Source organism: Dermochelys coriacea, chromosome 2 (genome assembly GCF_009764565.3).
Source record: "Dermochelys coriacea isolate rDerCor1 chromosome 2, rDerCor1.pri.v4, whole genome shotgun sequence".
Taxonomy (NCBI): Eukaryota; Metazoa; Chordata; order Testudines; family Dermochelyidae; genus Dermochelys; species Dermochelys coriacea.
The window spans coordinates 40698630-40723844 of record NC_050069.1 but is presented as its reverse complement, the minus strand read 5'-3'; the positions used below and the strand labels follow the sequence as shown (position 1 = coordinate 40723844).

Below are 25215 nucleotides of genomic sequence, written 5' to 3'. Positions count from 1 at the left end.
CATGTCCTAGGTAGGCTTTAATCCATATATCTCACTCTTATTAAAGTTGCATATCTCCCACTGTAAATAGACTACTTTTGGTGTTTAGCAAGCATCACACCAGAGTGCTGGAATCACTCAATTCAACATGAGCTTCCCAAAGGCCCAGGTATTTTCTCAGAGTCTGGTGTAATGTACTGGAAGGAAGAGCTGCTTGATAGAGTTCAGCACAAAATATTCACGTGTGGGAGAAAATTCAGGGCTGTTAGCTTGCAGGGATATATCACCAGTCTGGCAGAAACAGTTTTCCAGGGTAAACAGATGACCACTTTCAGAGTGGTGGTAGTGATGGTGCCAAGTGAGAGAATGCACAGGGGGTGCATAGGGTTTTAACAGGAATGCTCTGGGTCAGATATATGCATAATAGTTCACTGAACTGTGGTATATGAGGGCTCTACTGAGAGCCAGTAGCCCACTGGTCATTGTAATCATTGCAAAATGTATGTATGGATAATATTTAAGGAGTTGTATATTTATACTGAAAATTATGGTAAGGTCTTGGAGTTAAGGCAGGTCACCTTGGAGGTGACATGCCTCATGCATATTCCTTTCAGGCGGAAGGTAACATACACATATCTCCCTGTCTGGTCATGCATTTTTCGTTCGCCTCACAGTGTAGGCCTATTTGCATACCGAGCCACAGGAGAAGAAACTATTGCGAAACCTACAAGAGAAGAAATTCACAGGATGAAACAAACAGCAGGCAGTGTCCTGTTAATGACTAACGACATTGTTAGGGAATATCTGGTGGTACAGGGAAACGCACAGCGTCCTTCAGTGGGGAGGCAAGCTGACCACGTACTTGTCTGATGAAAGGAGGATCACAGCCAAGTCGCATTATAGAGCTCTTCAAGAACTTTGGGTGAACACTACAAGACATGAGAATACAGAGTTCAAGTGTAGGCTTTTAGAATGCTTTTATTTATTTTACTTTTATATGTAACCATTTGTTTCCAATACTTCTACTTGCTGCTATTTGAATTTATTTTATTAAATAAACTTATACTTGATTTTCACTATAAACATATCTAAGTGTTATGTGTTAAGTTGAGTGGTGATATGAGGTGAAACTGGTAAGCTGAGGGGTACTGTTTCTTTGGAAGCAGTTTCAGAGTAGCAGCCGTATTAGTCTGTATTCGCAAAAAGAAAAGGAGTACTTGTGGCACCTTAGAGACTAACACATTTATTTGAGCATAAGCTTTCGTGAGCTACAGCTCACTTCATCGGAAATGCATCCGATGAAGTGAGCTGTAGCTCACGAAAGCTTATGCTCAAATAAATTTGTTAGTCTCTAAGGTGCCACAAGTACTCCTTTTCTTTTTGGAAGCAGTGAATCTGTCAGTACTGTGAGCGGAACAGGGGCTGAACATTCCAGGGAAATGCTTGCCCTGAGGGCTCAAGGTGGAGTGTGCTTATTGCTAACCTGTAAAGAGACAGAGGGGCATAGAGAGGAGTTCTTGTATTGTCTGTGGCTGGTGGAGTTGGCAAGCTGATCCATTGCAGGCACAGTTAAGGCTTCCTCACGCTAAGGGCAGGTGGTAGCAAGATGCCTCACAACCCTGCCTAGCCCTGGGAAGCATCACACTCATCCAGTCTGATCCTATTTAGTTTGTGAGGTCCAGTTCTTCCTTCACTTTATATTTGAGCAAAATAATTACTGATGAAAGAGAAAGCAACTTCAGATTTTTTTTTTAACTTTGATAATTGTTTTGCACCAAAACTGCAGGAAACTATTGATAGAATTCGCTTCCCAGTTTTTTATTCCCATAATCAGAGTTTTCTACAGCGGAAAATCTTACTACGTTATGGTTAGGCAAACTATAGTGGATTACAGAGAAAGCATCATGGATGTCAAAACTGATTGGCTTTGAAAGGCTTATAAAGCTGGAATATTAAAGAATTTCCGTTTGGACAGGTGGAGGGGATGCTACTTGCTCCACAAAGCTGGAACACTGCTACTGTTTCTGTGCCAATTATGATACCTGAGGACTCTGTCTACCCTTTGCTGCCATGGTGGTGAAGCCATATTCAGATTCTGATGGTGCTGAAAAACAATGATTGAACTATTGCCTTGATCATGCCAGAAAGTTGCCTTGTGGAGACTGAAGGGGAAATACAGATTCCTACTGAAGCAAAATTGCAGAAACCTGAAGTACATCTTTGCAGTTAGTGCTGCTTGCTGTATGGTCCATAACCTCTGAGAACAGAAGGGATTGTTATGGGGTGGTCTACACTACGGCTGAAAGTTGACCTAATTTACACTACTTCAGTTACGTCAGTTACATAACTGAAGTCGACGTAACTTATATCTAGTTACAGTGGTGTCTACGCTTCACTATTTTGACGGGAGACGCTCTCTCTCTAACTTACCTTGCACTTCTCCGGGAGCTGGAGTACAGAAGTCAACGGGAGAGCGTCAGCCATTAACTTAGTGGGTCTTCGCCAGACCTGCTAACCCACACCGCTTCATCGATCGCAGCAGTGCCAATCTAGCTGTAAGTATAGACATGCCCTATGACTAAGATATTAGGAGAGAGGAAATCAGTATTTTTTAAAAAAATGAAATTGCGTTCCGTATACATTTTAAAAATTAAATGTATAAGCATTCTGCTCTCTGAATTTCCTCATGGTGTTTCATGGTTCTTATAAATTTTGCCACAGTTCAGTGCATTCTGTTGTGAATATTTTCCTGCATATTTAGGAATTTTATACATTTTAATATACTTTAGTCTATCATATCTTTATAATTCACCTAAAGCTTATAGGAGACTTAGCTGACTGAATATTGATGAAACTGTAGAAAGGCAATATTCTCTCCATAAGCATGTGAGTTTTATGTGAAACCACATTTAAATGATCATTATGTAAGTGTGAAGATTTAAATCAGAGAAAAAATGTCACTTTTTTTTTTTTTTTGCATTATTTTGAAATATAACAATACAACTAAAGATATATCAGGCTTCGAAATAAAAAAAGCTTTGTTTTAAATATTTTCAGAATTTAAAAAAAAAACCGAGAGCTCTTTTCATTTTACATTTAAATATGAGTGAAATCCTGAGCCTGCTGAAATTAATGGGAGTTTTGCTATTGATTTTAACGGGGTAAGGATTTCACTTGTTTTGCTGAACCTGATTCTGTTTCTCTGATGCAAATCAAGAGTAACTCCATTTAATGTATTAAAGTTACATCAGAAGAAAACAGTGCAAGTTAAATCAGAATCGGACCATTTCAATTTTTATCATAAAATATAGTCTAATTGATATTTGTACTGTGCACATTACAACTTTTTTAAAAACCTAAATATTTTGGGGCCTGATTCCTATTTGCACGGAGACCACTTTACACCATTTTAATCATTTAATGTGGTTTTAATGTGGATGTAAGTATAATTTACTTCCACTTTTTTCCATTACACCTTCAGAGCAGTTTAAAATGGTCTTAGTATAAACAGGAATCAAGCACTTTATAATACTAAAACTCCTTCTACAAATATTTTTAGTCTGTATTCTAATGTTCATCAAGGATGAGCTAGTACATTTTACCATTTCTCATCTTTTGAATTTCAGTTACAAGCTTTTTTTTTTAGCAAGTTTTATACTTCTACATGTTCATTTCAGTAGTTGGTTGACAGTAGGGCAAAAGGGCAGATTCAGTTAGTGAAAAGGTCATGTAAGATTAGAGAACTGTAAATTTCACAGCTTAATATTCACAGCTTTCACTTGGCCTCCTGGATTCCATCTTGTTTTCTTACACAAGTCTCCAAAGAAATACTTTGCCTCCTTAATATCATATTTATTATGCTTTAATACACTCATGATAGTGGCAAGATCATAGCATAATAGAAATGTCTAAAAATAAATAATTATGTGGGAGTTAAGCTTGTTCAAAATATTTTTAATATAATGAAAGGTTTATTGCACATTGTATGGTCAACCTTTCATATTAAATCTTTAAAAAATACTCAGATATTGAATATTGTTGATTTTGAATATGTTCTAGGGAAATCTTAAAACCAAATTTGGATATGTAAAATAACTGTTTTGAAACATGGCTAAGAGTTCAGTTTCAGCCATTTTATAATTATGCAGATGCAAATCATTTGATAAGAATGTATACAGGGGAATTATGTGAATTTGTACTCGTATAAATTGAAAACGGCTAATCAGTGTTGCTTAAATGTGGACCAAAAAGCCCACACACATTTTAGGATGAAATCAAATGAAGAAAATTGCAGCCCAATATTTGTATGATAGACTGGAAAAACGAGAGTTGGAATAGAAGTTGAATCTCAACTTTAATGCTAACTATCTCTCGTCTGAAATTTTGGTCAAATTGCATACAAATCTATTAACATGGAGGGATGATTGCTGATATCCGTTCTTAAATGATAAATACTAAAACTGCAGGAAATCCTTAATCAAGGATCTTTCACAAACTTCAGAAATCACTTCTTATTTTTATACATAATATTTCAATCAATACCTTCATATGCAAGTGCAAATAAATCAAAATTCACATAGCAGCTTCAGCTCTGACCACAGTAAATTTGAATTTATTTTTCAGTACATATAATTAGGTATATTTATATGCTTAAAACTTTCTTAGACCATTTCTGTACTCTTAGTTCTTAACAATTATAGCCTTACAACTTTTCTCATATTTGTATTTAAACACATGTTTATGTAAAATAGTATTATACCAAAGCGATGCATATATTGGAAAATATTTTCTCAATCTATATTTCAGCATAAAATTACTGGAACAGGAAGAAAAATTACAGAACTCTTCATAAAAATATTTTAAAACGTAATCCTGAGTTCTACTTCTTTATCTTCAAAAATCACTTTATTTCAGTTATTATTTCTAACTAGACATCTCCTCATGTTCTAATACAAAATGTTGCATTAATCTGGAGTAAACAGTCATGTTAAGATAGTATTCTAGTACATCTTGTATAAAAACTTCTAATTATACTTTAATGTATGATGATATGAGAAATATGTATGTGGTCAGGGTTAAGGTTGATCTTGATGTCTTATTCAGCTCAATCATAACTATGGAGCTGTGGCCAACACCTACAGAATTTGTACTTAAATGAGACTTCACTGACTGCAATATTGTATCAGAAAGAGGAAGTAGTTCTAAAGTTTGTGAAAGGACCCCAACTTTGGGATTTCCTGCATTTTTATATTTAGGAATGGTCTTCAATTAGTCAATATTGAAATAGATTTTTTTTTTTGTGTTGAAACTTTTGTTTTTGTTTTCTGGAGTGCAAATGAACAATTATTAACACATGGGCACAGGTTAAATGAGATTGATGAAGGAACAATTTTTATTAAGTAAATATTTTCAAATTTAAGTCTTTAAATTAATATTCCAGAAAAAGTTTAAAAACAACCTCCCACCTAACTAAATGCCAAAATTATCAATTTTTACTAGCCAATGAGGATCCTGTAGGGAGGGAAAAGAGCAGGAGTATGTACTCTGAGGCCTTGTCAACACATGGACACTCAGAAAAGTTGAGATGAATTAATTAAATGTGTTTAATGAAAGCATATTAGTTAAAGTGTATTAGTCCCTGACGTAGATTCTGTCATTCAGAAGAAAAGTAGCCTTAGTTTGCTTTAATTTAGCCTTTGAGATTACTCTGTGTTCAGTGTGTTTAACTCTGTATTTTCAAAAACAAGAGACGTATCCATTCCCAAACACAATCCTTGGGATTAAGCCCTAAGAGATGTTTTAGGTTTAGTTCACCATCAGTTTCTATAAAGAGAAATTATCCTCAAATTCAAAATAATCTTTGTTTGTTTGTAAATATAGTGCAGTGGGCAGATCCCAGCTTACATAAAGTGGATCAAGAAATGGAGCGCCACATTAGAAGGAATATTATCAGCTTTCATTAATGTGGTAACTGAACTCGCTGAGAATGTGAAGGCTCTATTAAAGTGAATGTTGGCAATCTGTGTCCCAGAGATAATGCCCCATCCTGGGCAGATGGTACCAACTTGTAACAGGGATCTGAGCGTTGACTGTCTCTTGTACGTTGGCAACACTTGTATTCAGTGTCATGGCAATGAGGTGGTATAAAAAAAAAAAAAGAATGAAACTTAGTATGGGTATCTAGCTGGTCAAGGGATGAGGCATTATCAATGGAGGTGGTGTGGGAGGCACAACAAAGGGGAGTTCTCTGGGAGCAATGCATAGGGTTGCGGGAATGCTACACGTTTCATTTAGAAGGGTGAGGCTGCTGTACGGTTCTGGGTCACAGAGAGCCCTACTTTGACAGCTTGTTGAAGGACCTATAAATCCTATCTGCAGCCCCAGTTAAAAGCATCTTACATTTGCTCTTGTTTAGTAAAAATCTCTTCACCGTCCATAGAAATGGCATCCATCATCAAATGTCTTGACATTAGTGAGCAAAGTTATGGAAGCTAGGTAAATAAATATTTTGTGTAAATATGAAATTCTTTGTGTACCTTATACATGAGACATTATTATTGGTACCTGTGGTATGTTTGCATTTGCTATGTTTTAACAATATTCTTTGAAAGGGGCCCAAAAAATTGCTAAAGATTGTGAGATTCTCTCCTCCTTCTCCCCCCCCCCCGGCTGTTTTTAAATGCTTCTCACTTTTAGCTGACTTGGTGGATGTAAAACACACTAAAAAGTAAATCAGACCCCATTAACAAGTGACATGAGTTTCTAAAGGCAATATTTTATTTTGTATAATAAATGGAATAAGTTCTAACTTTAACTGCCTTTTTTCAATCAGTTTAAATTATAGTGACCATCACGGTCTCCATAATATATAATGCATGTGTTTTTACATATGATATTGATGTATGGGTAGGTAATAACTTAAAATATAGGGATGCATAAGTAATATAATTTAAAATATAATAATTTTTAAATAGTTGTATCTGTGTTTTTTCCTTCGCAGCATAAATTAATTGGCATAGTTAATATATTCCGTATACAGGAAAAACTTGAACATGGATAGGATTGCATTTCTTTCCTGTATTGTTCAGATGAGAATTTTTACCCTCCACTGGGAAAGCATAAAAGAGTTAGTTTTTCCAACCATGTTATGGTTGAACAAATTTAAATAGGTTTCTTCCCAGTAGGCTTTATTGCAGGTGCTAACTGTGTGAGTTGTTGACAGAAATTGTTTCTGTTATACCTAACAGAGTTCTTACTGAGCAGCACATGAGTATATTGGTCATTAAAATTTAAATCGAGTAATAAAAGTACTTAGAAAGATGGATGTTGTTCTGTGACTTTTTATAGATGGATTCAGAAGGAAAAATACATGTAAAGGCATGTATATTTGAACTAGTATCCTAGTAACTTTGTCTATTCTTTCCAAGTCCATTTCTATCTTTCTTTGAAAATAGTCATTTTTGTATGTTCACATAAAATCTTTTTTTTAGCAGTATTTTGTGATATCCCCACACAAAAAAAGAAAAGAAATAAATTTTGCACTATCCTGAAAAATTAAATTTGAAGGTTAATTTTTGCCATCAGGTTTCAACATAACAATCTAACACCTAATACTAATAGATGAGAATTTTGTTTTTATATTTCCTCTGCCACACTTTCTGGAAGCTAATCCACTCAGTAGCTCTCAATGCAGTTTTAAAGAAGTTATGTGCCTTGTGCTTTTTGCTAGGAAAAGGTTAGTATTCTGATGAATGGGAATAGATACACCATGGAAATAATTTGTTTTATTTTTGTAGTAATTAAATTAATAGTAGCATCTCTTCCTCATAGCGTCTGAGAATCATTCTGTTTGTCTTTCTGTTTCCATTTGATAGGTTACGTGCAGAGTTTGATTAGGCGTGTTGTAAACAATGTCAACATTGTGATCAACAATCTCATATTAAAGTATGTGGAGGATGATATTGTTCTCTCAGTCAATATAACTTCTGCAGAATGCTATACGGTGGATGAATTTTGGGATCGTGCATTTATGGACATCTCTGGTGAGTAGATACTTTTGGGTCTTAAATTCTGTAATATTAGGACTCTTATATTCCTTAGATGAGAGTTTAAATTTCATGCAAGTAGCTTTCTAAGGGTTGGAAGTGAAATTGCTTCCTATTATATTTTCAATTTTCTTTTTTAACATAGTTGTTTTTTCCATTACCAGTACCTTGCAGGCCACAATATGGTAATTTTATATGTTGACTTTTAAGTAGGCTGGATGCAAATGCAAACACGTGCAGTGTATTTTATGGAATAGAAGGACCATCAGTTATTACATCAGTTAAGTGAAATAATGCATGCCACATCACATTTCAGTAGGGGAAAATATCAAGTTATCTGTTCATTTTAGGGTGGGGTGAGTCATCCTCAATACCTTGGTATCAGAGTGCCTCACAATATTTAATCTATTTATCTTCACAATTCTCTTGTGAGGCTGGGAAGTCCTATTATCCTCATTTTACAGATGAGGAACTGAGGCACAAGAGAGACTTGCCCACGGTCAGATAGGAAATATGTAGCAGAGCAGAGAATCGAACATGAGTCTCTTGCATATTGTGCCATTATCCTAACCACTGGACAATCTTCTCTAGCTAAAATTTATAATTATTGTAATATTATAACATTATAAAATATATCCGAATCCAAGATTATCATAACATATTTTATTTTGCTTCAGAAATTGCAAGATGATAACTTATCTGACGAAAATGTGCATTTTTGGCATATATCAAATCGACAAAACTCTCCCAGGGAGAGAGAAATGAGTGGGCTGGTCTTATCCTTGTGCATAGACTACAGTAGCTAGGAGTGTTTTAAGGTCAGCTCTGAGGTGCAAAGTGAGTTGAGAAATTTGCACTGTGCATGGCTCTAGCCTATATTGTTTTTGTCTTTATAATCACCAAATTCACAAGAAAGACCATCTTTGAAATATGCATTTTATTAACAGTTAAACTGACCACAGCATGGAAAAACAGGTTAAGGCACTCTGCCCTTCTCAGCTGTCACTGGATTGCAGAGCAGGGTGTGGAGGATGATCCATATGTCATGGCTTCCCAGTTGCACTAGTCATCACAGATAGAGCTCTTCTAAGAGGAAGAGTCTCACTGGGTAATCCATTTGGCTGGGGCATAGGATAATTGATAAAGGGGCCAAGGAAGGAGAAAGAAGGAATCTCCCTGTTCTGCCTTTGGCTGCAAAATATAAAATTCTTCTTAAACGGGAAAATGTATAATTTTTTTCTCAGTTAGTCAAGGCCATACAAGATCTTAAAAAGTAACTACTATTTTTGTGAGATTTTGTATCTTTGGAGTTTTCTGCAACTCTGTTATTTCTAGCAAAATTTGATTATAAGGAAAAATTAATATGTTTTTGGTTTATGATAATTCAAGGATTTTTTTGTCCTTGCAGATTTATAATCAAGTATCTGAAAATTGAGAGAACATTTTGGATATTCACTTTCCATATTCTCTGTTGCCTAATTTTTAACTATTGACTTCAGCTGTTTCCATCCCCCCACTATTCCGAGTAAAACTGAATGTACCCTTCGAGGTGTATTATTGGAGGTGTAATGTTTAGATTTATTAAGTTCTTTCTTCCCCTTTCTTTCAAGATTAACACTCTTTCCTCCTCCCCCAGCCCCTTCTGGATAATCATTATTCCCAGGGATTTGAGGCCTCTGCTATGTTTGGGACAATAGTTTTCAAATGTGGGTGGGGTTGTTATCTCTATGCAAGTTTTTTTTTTTTCAAGTGTAAAACGCACACTTTAAATGCATGTTTAAATAGAAAACATTTTAGTAAGCTGTAAAGATAAATATATTACCAAATGCTTACTTAGAAAATGCTGCTTCTTGCTAGAGCTCTTTATTTTAGCCATGTGAACCAGTAATATTTGTGGTAGCTTAAATAAAAGATAACACTGTTAACTAAAATGGCAGTCTCTTCTCTTTCTGTCAATCTGTTTATTTTTATTGATTATTACTCTTTGCTCATAGATTAGTATACTATGCATATTAAGTATTTGCTTTTTATTTTTTATGTTTTAAACTGTCTTAATATTTTTTCTTATCTTTTTAAAGCAAATGATCTGGTACTAAGGAAGGTGATTAATTTTTCTGACTGCACAGTATGTCTTGATAAGAGAAATGCTAGTGGAAAAATTGAATTTTACCAGGACCCTCTCCTTTACAAGTGTTCCTTCAGAACTCGTCTGCATTTTACTTATGATAATCTTAATTCCAAGATGCCTTCTGTTATCAAAGTAAGGTACCAAAGTGTCTTCTTTTGTTTCCTCACATCCATATGTATGAACTACTTTTCAGGTTTTAAGTGTGTAATTTGACATTCATAAGAAAAACCAAAGAATGTGAACACTAACATAGTACATTAACTACTATGGAATTTTTGTGTCTTGGTTTATTAATAGACTGCAGGTATTATGTATACTAACATATTTAAGAAAGAAAAGTAATGTTCAATCCAGACAGCTTTTTGCTTGAGTTTAAAAAATGATTGTAATAATTGTACCACAGAATAAAGAGTCGAGAAAACAGAGGAAAAAGGAAAGTTTAAAGTTAAGTTTGGGGACTACATAATTTAGGAGATTAATAATGGGACATAGAGCATTTTCAAATCTGGCCTAGACACTGATTGGTATTAAGCAAAACTTAATATATTCTAATGACTGTTCAGTGGTCGAGGTGTAAAAAATGTGTGGTCCAAGTCCAGTTCTTAATGGGCAAGTATCCAATATCATACACACACATCTGACACTAACTGACATGTTTATTGATAGTCAAAGCATAGAAATCAACAGCTGAATAGGCACAGAGGTCGAATTACCTTTTCACCTTTAAAGACTTTTCCTTCAGTTCATATTGTAGGTATGTTGGGACAGTATGGGGGAAGCTTTTTGCTACTACCTGTCCTGTAAATGGTATTTTGCACTTACATAGCACTATTGATCTGAAGATACCAAAACTCTTTACAGACATTTGCTATTTTTAAGTGCTTATCTGGAAATGTATTCATGCAAAATGCTGCTTAGACACTTGTTTTGCGCACATGAACTTCCAGTAGCATATGTGCAAAGTAGGCAGTCATTACCTCTCGTGATCATTAAGTTTAATTTTTACTGATACACTCTAATAATTTTTCCTATCAATGTAGGTATCTTAGTACATAAAATACATCCTATCGTGCACTGGTGCACTTAAATGTATACAGTACTTAGGCACAGTAGGACCAGTTAATCCTGTGTTAATTTTTTTTGTAAATTCATTTATTTTGTGTTTTTTTTTTAGAAATGCGTAAAAGCTGAGTCTTTATGGATATTAGGACCTTTATAACTAAATCGTCAATGATTTTAAAGCTTACATGGACCATCTTGATATTAATGATTTATCATACGATTGACTGTGACATACATATTAAGGCCTTTACGATTTGTGGTACTAGTGCAGTTGGTGGATATGTGCAATCATACTGCATGCTAAAAATCCTGTAATTTTGCACTTAAAATCAGCCAAGTTATTCTTTTTAATTTTGGAAAAATATTCAGTCACAGACTTGAGATCTTCTATGCCAAGTTTTAACACGGATCAAATTTTTATGGCTGAATTATAAACCTCTGACAACAGACATTTATAGTGGAAACATTGACACAATCTTCAGGATAGTGTCAAATGGTGCTGCTGTTTTAATAATGAATTATTTACTTTTTCACTTTATTACATAAAAAAAAAGTTTTTTATGGATCCTAGATTACCATAAAACACATGCCAGAGTACATGGAGCAATGTTAGTGTAATTACATTTATATTTAAATGAAACCCACCTGTTTATCTCTGTTGGTGGTCAGTCATTCCCATCTTTTTTAAACATTTCAGTGTGTTCAAAGACGCATCTTACCCACTATTCATATTTTGTTGATTTTTGGTGATATTGTCCCTAATTACCATATTTTTTCATTTTCAGTATGTGATTTACAGATAAAATATTTTAACTTTGTACCTTGTCCTTAGAGATGTCAATAAAAGATTAGAACATTTGGTCTTATGCTGCTGGATAAATGTTGAAGTCAATCATCAGTTGTTAATAAAATAAGCAGTATAGTAATGTTCAATGTCAGTGTTCTTTTATACTATTCTAAAAGGATTTTTATACTGCTTGATTCCTTTAGGTTTAAAGTATTGATTCAATAGAAAAATATTTTCTTCATATATCATTATTAATTTGCTGCATTCTGATTTGATGTAAACAAAATGGTTGCATGCTTTAGTCAGAGAGCAGTTATAGAAAAAATTACCCTTTAAAATATATAATATTTTAAATGTTAGGTTTCTGATTGGATATAGGTGTTCTTTAAATGTGCTCTTGTAATTTATACTAATGAAGTCTGTGCCAGCCAATCAGATCACTGGATGGCTGGCATTCATTCATGAAAACTTTAAAAATGTTAAACTTCACTGCTGTAAGTGAAATGAATTTATAGCTTCAACCATTTCCTCTAGTAGATAAGCGTATTTATGTCCAAAATCGTCATTACTGCAGTTGTCACTAACTAGTTGACTGTTTTAGCAGAGAGGCTAGAGTGGAAAGGTCTGGCCCTTATCTCAGTAATATTAACCCAAATCCACAGCCAGTTCCCCTAGGACAGGTATGAGGAAGGCTGTCAGGTAGTTTGCATTAATGCTTCATGTTCTGTAGTTAAATAGAGGGTGCAGTCTGTAAGAATGTTTGTTTCATTTCATGGGAGTATACTTGGGGACTAGTGTATTCATAAATTATCTCTTTGTGGAGGGGAAGGGACCCTCACGAAGACATTGAACTTCCAGTCTATGATTCCTCCTTTATGGTGTTTTCCCAGTTTCAATCCCGCTGACCTCTATAAAATTACAGGAAACTTTTAAAATCCAATCCACAGATTCAGTCTGGGTTACCACTGGCAGCTCCGTCTTCTCCTGGCACTGGACTAGATCTGACTGGTGCTCAAAATGGCTGCCAGTTTTTACCCCTGATAGAACTCACTACTTATTGGTCAGAAGTGTCAACTTCTAATTAAGAGTGTATGTGTATACATGCAGGACTGTCTGCCATTAATGAAGCCTTCCACACCAGCTTCAAAACCACTATTGAGCATGATTAACTTCCTGCACTCCTTTTAGTGTACTGAAATAACTACTTGTTTGCAATCATGCAAATCTTTATTCTGCCACCTTAACTGGGAAGGTTTCCAAATCAACTCAGATCAAGTAAAAGCGGCAGTTGTAATTACAGCAATAAATATTTTGGCTGAACACCAAGAAATGAGAAGAAAAATGAAAAGGGTGTTATGTGTGCGGATGGCAATGTTTTCCTTATATTTTTCTACATTCTTGGATATCATCATGAGCATCTTGGACTATGTTTGTGATTTTTATTTTTAGATGTCAGGTCAATAGCAATATGCAGAAGTGCATTTTGCCCTGTGTGGATACTTGGGACTATTATCAAGCCACTTTTCATGTTTTATGAACTATATATTGCATTAATGTCAATATTGATCCTTTTTATTCTATTAGTGGAGCTGTGAGTTTAAATCTGCCTGGCAGAATATATCTAGGATGATATATAATTTTTTATAATAGCTGATTTTGTGCTACGTTAAAGATTATAAAATAATGTAGCCACTTTTTTTATCCAGTTTTGGATTTTGCCGTTCAATTGTTTGTTCATTGAGTGGTTCTGCATAGTCCCCCTTATGCGTAATGCCTTAACTGGTCTACCCTTCCCCATGGCATCTTTGAATGCTCTCAGGGCAAGGTTATATAAGGAGACTCTCTACTGTCTGTCTTCCTTCCAGCTGCTTCAACCAGATGGAAGTGAACTAATCTTGTCCTTCAGAGCTGGATTTTTTAGATAATTGTTGTTGGTAGCTTGTAATGTAAGGTGCCTTAAGAGCCTTGGAGAAGGCCACTCTCGTTTTGGATGTTCTGTTTGTCAGATTTTTACACTCAGAGCTCATAAAGAATGGCAGAATAGACTGCAACTCTTCATGCTTGAAGAAGCTTTTGCTGCTAAGCCATTGGTCTCCAGGAGATCATCAAATCCAAAGATTAAGAGGCCTGTTTTGGCTCTAACGGCCTCATTTAGTAAGGCTAAGGTGCCTAAAATTTTCTGTCTTCATCGGTTCCAGATGAAGTTCAGAAATTGCTTCTGATAGATGCTGAAAGAGGTATCCTAGGGTCTGTGGGGTCAAGAGTTTTATTCAAGATATTTCCTGGTGTGGAAAAAAGATGGGGAATTCTGACCAGTTTTAGATTTGAGGAAGTTGAACAGGTTTGTTTGAAATTTTGTTTTTGAATGTGAATTCTAGCCTCCGAAAGTTCCTTACTTTCAGTTATGGATTGGTTTACAGCTTTTGATTTAAAATGTGTATTTCCATATTTCTATCTGCAAAATCATCACAAGTACCTATGTTTTGTGGTGGCACAAGGACATTTTCAATACAAGGTCCTGCTTTTTGGCCTTTCTACAGTCCAAGAGTCTTTACAACAAAACTTTCTATATTAGCAATGCATTTCAGAAGACAGGAAACTTCTGTTTACCCATATTTAGACGGTTGACTGCTGAAGTCTCCTTCACACAAATATCTGCTAGGCTACATCCAGCTTTGCTACCTCCCTTCCTACGGATTTATGATTGCTTCTGAATATTAAAAAGTCAAATCTATACTCCACTTAGACCCTATAAAATGGATCTTCCATCCTGGACTTGGTAGTAGGAAGAGCTTTTCTCTCTGAGGAAAACATTCTGAAGATGGTACAATCTACTTTTGAGATACATCGTTGTTGAACTCAGAAAGTGATTTTCTTTTTGGGTCTGATGGATCGTATGCCAGCAACTACTTATGTTACTCAATTTGCAGATTTCAGAATGAGGCAATGAGACGCTGGTTGGCTTAGTTTACAAGCTAGACAGCCTTCACATATTAGTCACCATGCCTAAGAACATTTTAGATTCTTTGATGTGGTAGATAAACAGAACTAATGTTCTTGAGGGGATCCTGGTCAGTTCCCCTTTGCTGTTGATAATGATAAATCTGATGCATCGAACAATGGATGGGGAGCTCATCTGGAATCTTTCATAGTTCAAGGTGACTGGGTGTCCCAGGAATAGGATTTATACATAAATGTTTTAAGATTAAGGGCTCTTCCTCTGCCTCTCAGGTCTTTTCTTCCTCATGTAAAGAGGAAGGTTGTTCTGATAGCAACAGACAATACAGTGGCTATGCATTGTCAACAAATGAGGTGCCCACTCTTTTCTGCTTTATGCTAAGGCAGTCAATCTGTGGGATTGGAGCATTGTTTATGTTCATTCGGTGGCCGTATATCTAGCGGGGAGAGCAGTGTGTTGGCAGATCGGCTCAGCAGAAGCAGTTTCAGATGCACGAGTGATCACTGAAAGATTAGGTGTGCAAGAGATTTTCTCCAGCTGGAGTCTGTACAACCAGATTCAACCAAATGTCTCTTCTGTTCAAGAGCATAAAAGAACAGTCAGTCCATCTCGGTCACTTTCCCTCTCTTTCCATTAATTCAGAAGGTAGTGAAGAAGATCGGACAGGACAAGGCAAGAATGATCCTGATTGTTCTAGCTTGGCCAAGGCAACATGGACTTACTCCAGCTGTCATAGAGAATTTGTATACTTCTTCCTTTGTCTCCAAACCTATTGTCACAGCAGCAAGGCAGGAGTGTTCTTTCAGATCCAAAGTCTCTCCATCTGATGGCCTGGACTATAGAACTTCGATTAATCTAGAAATATCTTGTTCCATGTTGCTGCAGAATGTATTAATTCTAGAAAACAATCTATGAGGAAATGTTGTTTGAAATAGGTTAGATTTGCTTCTTGGATGCAAGGCAAATCTGACTTACCAGTTTCCATTTCTATTCCCTATATATTAGAGTATTTGATATAGTTAAAGTCTGAGGGGCTAATTCTTTGAGTTCATGTAGTGGATCTTTCAGATTATCATGCTTTGATTGATGGTAGGTCATTATTTGTACATGATACAGTTAAAAGGTTTATGAAGGGGTTATCTAACTTGTATTGTTCCTGTAGAGATATGGTTCCACCATGGGATCTGAATTTGGTTTTATCTAGGCATATGAAGTCCCCTTCTGAACCTGTGGCAGAGTGCTTTTTATTTTATTTATTTATTAAAACTGGTTGTTTTTGCTATAACATCAGCCAGAAGCATGAGTGAATTATATCCTTATTTCTCATAAGGACAAGATGGTTCTTGGATTTGATCACAAAAATAGTATTTGAGTTTCACTTCAGTTGGACAGTTAATTTACCTTGTTTTTTCCAAAGCCACATGCTAATAAAGGGGAATCTCCTTTACATACTTTAGATGCTAAAATGGTTTTAGCCTATTTTTTAAATAGAGCAAAAGATTTTTAGGTGGTCTTTTTGGTTATTTGTTTCTTGTGCTAAGAATCATATGGGTTACAGTGTAGTTGCCCATACTATTTTCAGATGGGTTAAAAAATGTATCTTTAAATATTAGAAGTTAGCAGCAGTCCCTCTGCCTACTGTTATGAGATGTTATATCACTAAGGCAGTTGCAGGATCTTTTGCTTATTTTAAACATGTTCCTGTTGGGGAAATCTGTAAACCTGCTACTTGGAAGTCAGTCTGTAGATCTACTAAATACACTTTGGATTTGGTTTCGAGTGCAGATGTGAGATTTGGTAGAGCGGTGCTTCAATCATCATTTAATTAGAGCTCTGTTTCCTTCCGTGTTTTTCAGTACTGCTTGCCAAATTACCCGTAAGTGGGAATATGCAGAGCCACTTGAAGAAATGAAGGTTACTTAGGTATAACCAGAGGGTTTTTTTGAGGTGACCCCGCATATTCACTTTTCCCACCCATCTTCCCCATCTTTGTTAGAGTCCTATCTTGGTTTCTCTGGGTCATTGGTAGCAGGAACTGAGATGGCAGAGGTCACAGGACCCCTTATATAGCCTTGCCCTTAGAACATTTGAGGATGTTGAAAGGAAGGGCAGGAGGGGGCACAAGTGTGCTCTAACAGGCCCTGTTTGGAGAAGATTCTACTGTTAGGCTGCATCAGTCAGCACATTACGCATAAGGGTAAATATGCAAAGTCATCTTGAAGAACTTCATTTTTATGGCATAATCACCAATTGATTTTTAAAAAAATATTTTTTGAGTATCAGGGACAAATGGAGACAGATTTGGAATGACACTGCTGAAGGGTTGCTGGAAGCCCTGAAACATGGACTTAAATTACCAACCTGGCTATGTTTTGATTTAAAAAAAAAAAAAAAAGCAATGAAATGTCTCATTTGTGGGGTCATATTCATCAGTGTTCTTTTCTTCTGCTTCAGCAAGGTTTCATGTTGTGGTATATTTGATCATGAAGAACCCAAAGAAACTAGTTTTCTGTACTTTTAAATGGACATGACTTTTCCTTTCTTGCTATGTAACAATGTTTATATTTTACTTTTGAAAAATTTTCATTAGTGCAGTTTCTTTTCTACCACTTCCCTCAACCTTAGGCATGTTGACTCAGATAAATTCATACACTGCTGATGCTTAGTTATCACTAAACATCAAGCATCCATTTGCAGTATTGTTCAGCAACTTACAATCTACAGAAGTTGGAATGAGAAACAGCCACCTACTGATTTCAACACTGTAAAGCAAGGGTAGTCAATTATTTTTTTCAAGGTCCCAATTTCTTGGTCAAGGTATAGTCAAGGCCCAGACTCCAGAGAAAATATATTTAAAAAAAACCAATAATGATAATAAATAAGTAAATAAGATTTTGGGGTCCATTAAAAGTGTCTGGCGGTCCAGATTTGGCCCGTGGTCCACTTATTGACTACACCAACTGTAAAGTATGAAGACTGTTATAGATGAGCTAAACTGCTTTGCATAGAACACCTTCCAAAATTTTTTAAATTTTAGTAAATCAAGCCGCCTTCACAGTTCATACATCTACACATTCTTCTCTCTTCAGCTTCCAGTGATTAATTCCAACCACTGATCATCCACCTCTCTTCAGTCACTACACTCCAGCCATTCTCTTATCTTCTCTGGACTTCTAGACAGTTTCCTTATTTCCCAATAGATATAATTAGGCATAAAAATATATATTTTGTTCTCATTTTGCTTTCACCTTTTTAGAATAACTAGTTGTCATTCACAGATTGAAATTCGGAACTTGATGTTTCTAGGATCAAACTTTCAAATATATGGACATATAATACTTCAGAAATATGCTTCAAAAAAAATAAACGAAAAAACGAACAAACAAACCTTCCAAAACCCAACTGACGTAAATTTTTCTTCAGGGTGGTGTTTTTTTATCGTTGCAATGGTTTTTACAGCCCTGGAATGCTGTGATCATTTTGTCCTACATAGCAAAATGTGTTCGTTCAATTTCAGACACCCCAAACTTTAGTGTAGAATGTTCTCTTTTATTGTAACACAAGTTGTTATAAAAATGTAAATTAAAGTATTTTTCTTGCAATTCTCTCTGCCTTTAATATAGTAAAATGTTGTTTTTATTTAGGTTCCAAAGTGTGAATGTTTTTGACTTAAAGATATTATAATGTTGTGATATTGTTTTTGAAGAAAAAAAATAGGGATATTCTATCTATAGCATCATACCTTACATTTTAAAACTTGATTTTTAATGAAGACACAATTATGATTTTTTTGCTTCTGTATTCTTTATATTGTAGATTCATACGTTAGTTGAAAGTTTGAAGCTTTCCATCACTGATCAGCAGCTCCCTATGTTTATACGCATAATGCAGCTTGGGATTGCTCTTTACTATGGAGAATTGGGAAACTTTAAAGAAGGAGAAAATGAAGACCTGGTTTGTCATACTAAAGATATATTGGGAAACATCTCAGGTACATACAACTATTATTTCTCAACCAAAAATAATATTTTAAAAATTGGGTTTATTTTCTGATTTTTAAATGTGACTTTTCAACACAAAGTATTACAGTGTCTGGCAATCTGTAATCTGTTAGAGCTAATACATTGTTCTATGTATCTGTGTAATACTCTTAACATTATTTGTGTGTTATGCTGAGAAAGCTACTTTGATTATCCTAGCTAAGCTGAGGTTGTTCTTTCTGGACAAAACTTTGGATTTTGATGATCATGCAATGTAGCGGGAGACTTGGGGTTGTTAGATAGTTTTTGATATTTTTTAATTTAATTAAAATATAGCTTTTTGATTTTGTTTTTGTGTTTTGACTTTGAAACTATTTTCTTTTTACTGTGAATAGAAATGTCAACACTTGTTCAAGTGGTTGCACGTGTGAATTTCATTCTTGGTGTCTGTGTTCCCAGTGTATGGCCATCAGAAACTTTTTCCCTCAGCAGTATCCAGTGAGTGGCTTGAGCGCCGTTTGATGTCACTTGCCACTGCATGCAGGTATAAAAGACAAAGCTGCCCCCAACCCCTTTGTTTCTTCTGATCTTCTGTGACGGTTGTTGGAACCCTTTTCATTGCTAGAACAGCTTTCTCTCAGCCTTTATGTACATAGTCTAGTTGTAATTAGTAGTTGTAATTAGTTTTTAGTAGTTAAAAAGAAGTTTAAGATTTTATAGTTTTTTCTTGTTTCAGGTTTCTGTTGGCGCCACTGAGGCATGCCTGGGTCACCGGGCTTCAAATCATGTGCTTCTTGCTCAAAACCTATGCCTGTGAGTGATTGTGGTGGGGCAGTGCCCCACCCCCAGGCCAGATTGAGCTATAGCAGGCCAGAGTGGCTGTGCAGACAGGCAGCCAATCAGAGAGGGCCTGCGGGGAGCCAATCACAGGCGAGCAAGAGGCAGCCAATCAGGGTTAGGCTAGGCCCTATATAAAGGCTGCCCAGGCAACAGGCAGGCAGTCTCTCCCAGACTTTCAAAGAAGGTCTGACTCCTGAACGAGGAGACCAGCACCTGGAATAGTGCAGTGCTGGGCAGGCTGTGGGTGAGCGTGGACTAGGGGGCATGCTGGAGGGCAGTGTCCTGAAAGAGGACACTGCGAGAAGGGAACAACGCTGGTCCGGACACCAACAGAGGGTGAGAGACCGACGGGACACCACCAGCGGAGGGTGCTCCACGTGTACTGAGCTAATTCCCAGAGGTACCAACAGAAGGCGCCGCGGTGGTGAGTCCTAACCCCGTCACAGTGACCCATACAGCATTTATTACAAATACCTGGGTGGGGCACATGTGACGGACCAGTGCCAGATTTTCCAGGGCTTCAAGCATAGGGTGAAAAGTGATAGGGAGGCTAGGCTGAAGTTCCAGCTCATGGAGGTGGAGCTGAGATGATCCTCAGAGCTGTCCTGCTCTGACTCTGTGCCAAGTGCTGAAGCTTCAGTCAGAAGTTTGCCTCCAAGAGTGTCAGAGTCCCGGCACTGGTCACTGTCACCTGTGCCTACGAAGGAGCATAAGTCTTCCAGAGAGGCTCTGATTGAGGAAGATCTCCACCCCCAAGTCTACAAAGCAGAGGGAAAGGGAGTCAAGGCAACTGAGATCTAATTACCCCTCCTCCAAATCAATGTCTAAAACTGCACAGTTAGCTTCATTGCCAGAATGGGCACTGTCGACTCCTGTGCCAGAAATGGCACGATTAACTTCAGCAGTATTGCATCAATCAGATATGATCTTAGTGCTGAGTACTCTGGAGGCGTTTGCAGCAGCGAGGAGTTACTTTGTTTGTTGGTGCTGGTATTGTTGGCGGTAAAGGAATCAGCTCCTATGGTACTGTTAAATCGTCCTGTGCCAACATCTGTGGTCCAGCACCCTGTAGTGCACCAGCTGCCTACTTCCTGGCAACAGTCAACAGTCAACCCATTTGTGCCATCTAAGAGGAAGTTGGCAACGATGGTCTCTCTAGCCATCAGTGGGTTCTTGGCCTCAGTCACTGGAATCAACTTGGATAGACCCTCCATGGTCTGCAGAAGGGAATTCTTCTTCATTGGACCCCGAGGTGGGCTCATATATCTGTCAGTCATGGAGCAGTACCCACTGCTCCCCACGTAGATCCTTCCTCTCTGGGTACCCTGTTGAACCCAAACTTGACTGACTGGGAGCTTCTGTGGGAATGTGGCGAGGAGGTCATTGGGGTCTGGTCCCTTATCAGCGGCTCTTTTGGAACCACTGGGGTTTTCCCCCAGCTTCTGGATCCTCCCCTCCTCATTCTTCCTCAGTGCCCTTGTCCAGGAGGATTGAGTCCTCGCATGAAGCTGCCCCACTTGCAGTGTCTGGTATTGGGCCCAATGCAGACTATCAGGAAGAGGTTCAGGAGGAGCCAGCAGAACACCTTGCAGAAGAAGTTCAACCACTTATAGTCTTCTCCACTCTGGATGAGATGGTTTCCTTGGAGGCAACATCACTCCCTCTGGACAACTACAGAACTTATCAGGAATTGTTGGAGGGGTGCTTCAGACTTGGGCATTCAGGTCCAGGAGGTCAGAGAGTCCTCTCTTTGCCTGATCGATGCATTAACTATGCCAGGTCCATCTAGAGTGCACTGCCAATCAATGAGGTGATTTTGGAGCCAATAAAGACACTATGGCACACCTCATCTTCCTTGCCTCCTACCTCGAAGCGTGTGGAGCACAAGTATTATGAGTCCTCCCAAGGGTTTAACTGTCGGTTCTCCCATCCTCTTACAGGGTTGCTAGTGATTGCAGCGACGAACGAAGGGATCACCAGAGGCTTCAAGCTCCCACCCCCAAATCAAGAGGCCAAGAAATGTGACTTATTTGGTATTGGGGGTATTGTAATTTAGAATTGCTAATCACAGGTTCTGCTGAAATGTTCTGATTTTAGTTTCTGGGGCTCCATGGAAAAATTCAAACATCTGCTCCCTGAGAAAGGTAGTCAGGAGTTCTCTTCCCTGGTGAACAAGGGCAGATTAGTAGTAAGAACTTGGCTGCAAGTTGAGCTGGATGTGGCAGACTCGGTAGCTAAGACTATCGCTTCTGCAGTCTCCGTGTGGAGGTCTTCATGACTGCAGTCTTCTGGTCTACCCTATGAAGCCCAGAATATTATTCAGGACTTGCCTTTTGAGGGTACTTTTCTGTTCTCAGAGCAGACAGACATCAAGCTTCCTGGCCTTAAGGACTCAAGGGCCACCTTGAAGTCCTTAGGTTTGTATGTACCTGCCCCAGTCAGAAAGCACTATCAGACTCTGCAGACTCAGCATTATCCTGCTTTTTTTCCTCTTCAAGACCGGAATGAGAGAAACCTGGGTTATAGGAACAGACCTCCCACTCCTTCTGCTTTGGTTCTAGCTCCTGGTCCTCCTGGACACCTTCTAAACAGTCATTCTGGTGGGTCAGTCAAGGACTCCATACCAGACCCTATCTCAAACATTTGCAAAGTCTTCCCACTTCCTCAGTGCTTGGTCCCAAATTACTTCAAACCAGTGGGTCTTAAACACTGAAAGTGGGATATACCCTCCAATTTGTTTCTACCCCTTCGTGCCTGCCTCCCTCCCTTACTCTTCAGGCCATTCTCATGAGGAGCTCCTGTTCCAGGAGGTACAATCTGTCCTCAAGGGAGGGTACCGTAGAGGATGTTCCACAGTATCGCAGAGGGAAAGGGTTTCATTTCTGCTATTTCCTAATACTGAAAAAAGAAAAGGAGGACTTGTGGCTCCTTAGAGACTAACTAATTTATTTGAGCATAAGCTTTTGTGAGCTACAGCTCACTTAAACTTATGCTCAAATAAATTTGTTAGTCTCTAAGGTGCCACAAGTCCTCCTTTTCTTTTTGCAGATACAGACTAACACTGCTGCTACTCTGAAACCTAATATTGAAAGTGAAGTGAGCTGTCAGACCAATTTTAGCACTGCGTCAACTCAAGAAATTCTTTAAAAAGATAGTTTTGTATGGTTATCCTAGCTTCTATTATCCTGTCACTTGAGACTAGTTTGTCACCATTGTCTTTAAAAAATGCCTGCTTCCATGTAGTGATCAGTCAAGCTCATGGACAGTATCTCACATTTTTGGTAAATCAAAATCATTACCAGTTCACCATACTACCATTTGGCTAGTCAGCAGCTCCCAGGATTTTTACAAAGGTTATGGCAATGATAGCTGCATTCCTCAAAAGATTGAAAGTGCAAGTTTATCCCTGACTGGACGACTGGCTTGTCAAAGGCCAATCCAGGGTGCAGATACTAAGTGCATCTCTGGTCCAGTCAATGTTCAATGCTCTGGGACTTAGTGCAGTGAAGTTTGTCCTCTCGCTGGTCCAACGGATACAGTTTATAGGGACACTACTGGACTTGATTCAGGCTAGAGCTTTTTTTCTGTACTTGAAGTTTCAGACAATTCAACCAGTTGTTATAGATCTCAAAACTTATCTGGTCACAACAACATGACACTGTTTGAGGCTGCTGGGGCACATAGCCTTCTTCACAGATGTGGCCCAGTATGCCAGACTGTGCCTTGGAATTCTGCAGGGTTTATTGGCCTTTGTTTACTCACTGGGCTGTCACCATCTAGACTTGGTAGTGATTATGTCTTCTCATGTCCTCGCCTCCCTAGATTGGTGGACAGGTCTGGCCAATGTATGTGTGAGCATTCTCTTTGCCTCCCTGTAACTGATGCTTCTGCCCTTGGCTAAGTAGTCTTGGGTTCTCTACAGACTCAGAGTCTACGGTCTGCAGAGGACTTAACTTTAACATCAACATCAGCGTCAGAGAGCTGAAAGCTGTCAGGTTGGCCTGCCAAGTTCTTCTGCAGCAGATCAAGTGAAAAACCCTTAGTCCTCACAGATAACACAGCAGCAATATTTTACCTCAACAAATAGGGAGGAGCCCGCTATTCTCTACTTTGTCAAGAGGCAAGTCTGCTTTGGGAGTTCTGCGTTGCCAACTTGATAGACTAGAAGCTTTTTACTTATCAGGCTCCAAAACCATCTGGCAGACCACCTGAGCAGATCGTTTGAGTTACTATGAGTGGTCTCTTTGCACGGTTGTGGTCAGATACATCTTCCAATGGTGGGGGTCTCCCCAAATAAGCCTTTTTGTGACAAGGATCAACAGTGTCTTCAGTTATGTTACCTGTGAAGTGGCCTCCGGGGTTCCCTGACAGATGCATTCATACTACCATGGTCTCACAGGCTCATCTATGCTTTCTCACTAATTCATCTCATTCATGGGGTATTACTAAGGCTAGGATGGGACCAGGCCAGAGTAATACTCATAGTCCCAGCATGGATCTGTCAACATTGGTACTACACTTTTTTCGCGCACTCAGTGAAACCACTTATTTCACTTCCATTGGAATTAATCTCCCAAGATCATGGAAGTCTACTCCACCTGATCCTGCAATCTCTTCATTTAACTGCATGGATGCTCCATGGCTAGATGTTAGGGAGCACTCTTGCTCAAAAGGGTAGAAAGCCCTACCAAGGCTAATTACCTCTGTAAATGGAGATGTTTTTCCATCTAGTTGTGCCATTCTGGACTTTTGCTGTCCCGTTCGTCAATTCAATGCATACTAAATTACTTATTATACCTGAAACATCAAGGATTGGCTAATGGTTCTATCTAGGTACATCTAGCAGTTATCTCAGCTTTCCACTCTAAGGTGGATAATTGGTGTATTTTTTCAAACCACGTGTCAATAAGATTTTTAAAAGGCCTAGTCAAATTGTATCCTCAGGTGCATGATCCTGTTCCTCTGTGGGATCTAAACTTAGTGTTGTCAAGGCTTATGGGGCTTGCATTTGAGCCTTTGGTCACTTGCTCTCTGCTACGTCTGCCAGTGAAAGTGGCATTTTTGATTGCTATTACCTCTGCCAGAAGGGTGGGGAGAGCTGTGTGCTGCATTAATGTCTGGGCTTCCCTATACTATCTCCTTTAAGGACAAAGTTTACCTGCACCCACATTTGATGTTTGTTATGAAGGTGGTGTCTGCTTTCCATTTCAACCAACCTGTTTACATACCTGCATTCTTCCTAAAACTACATTCGAGCAGGGAAGAGGATGTTTGCACATGATGGACGTCAGAAGAGCTCTGGTGTTCTGCCTTGACTGAACCAAGCAGTACTAAATCCTTTCAACTCTTTGTGGTGGTTACAGACAGAATGAAAGAACAGTTTGTCGCTTCTCAGAGAATTTCTTCTTGGATAATCTCATGTATATGCATGTGCT

The 25215-nt window shown here is 38.0% G+C and overlaps 1 protein-coding gene across 19 annotated transcripts in view; it reads left to right on the top strand.

The window, feature by feature from the left end:
• VPS13B (vacuolar protein sorting 13 homolog B) overlaps positions 1 to 25215 on the top strand; it is a 921736-nt gene that overhangs the window by 95504 nt on the left and 801017 nt on the right. For all 19 annotated transcript variants that reach the window (XM_038388370.2, XM_038388367.2, XM_038388371.2 and 16 more), the window contains exons 5-7: positions 7854 to 8021; positions 10103 to 10284; positions 18777 to 18951. In XM_038388370.2, coding sequence (XP_038244298.1) covers positions 7854 to 8021; positions 10103 to 10284; positions 18777 to 18951 — 525 coding nt within the window. The remainder of the gene's footprint in view (positions 1 to 7853; positions 8022 to 10102; positions 10285 to 18776; positions 18952 to 25215) is intronic.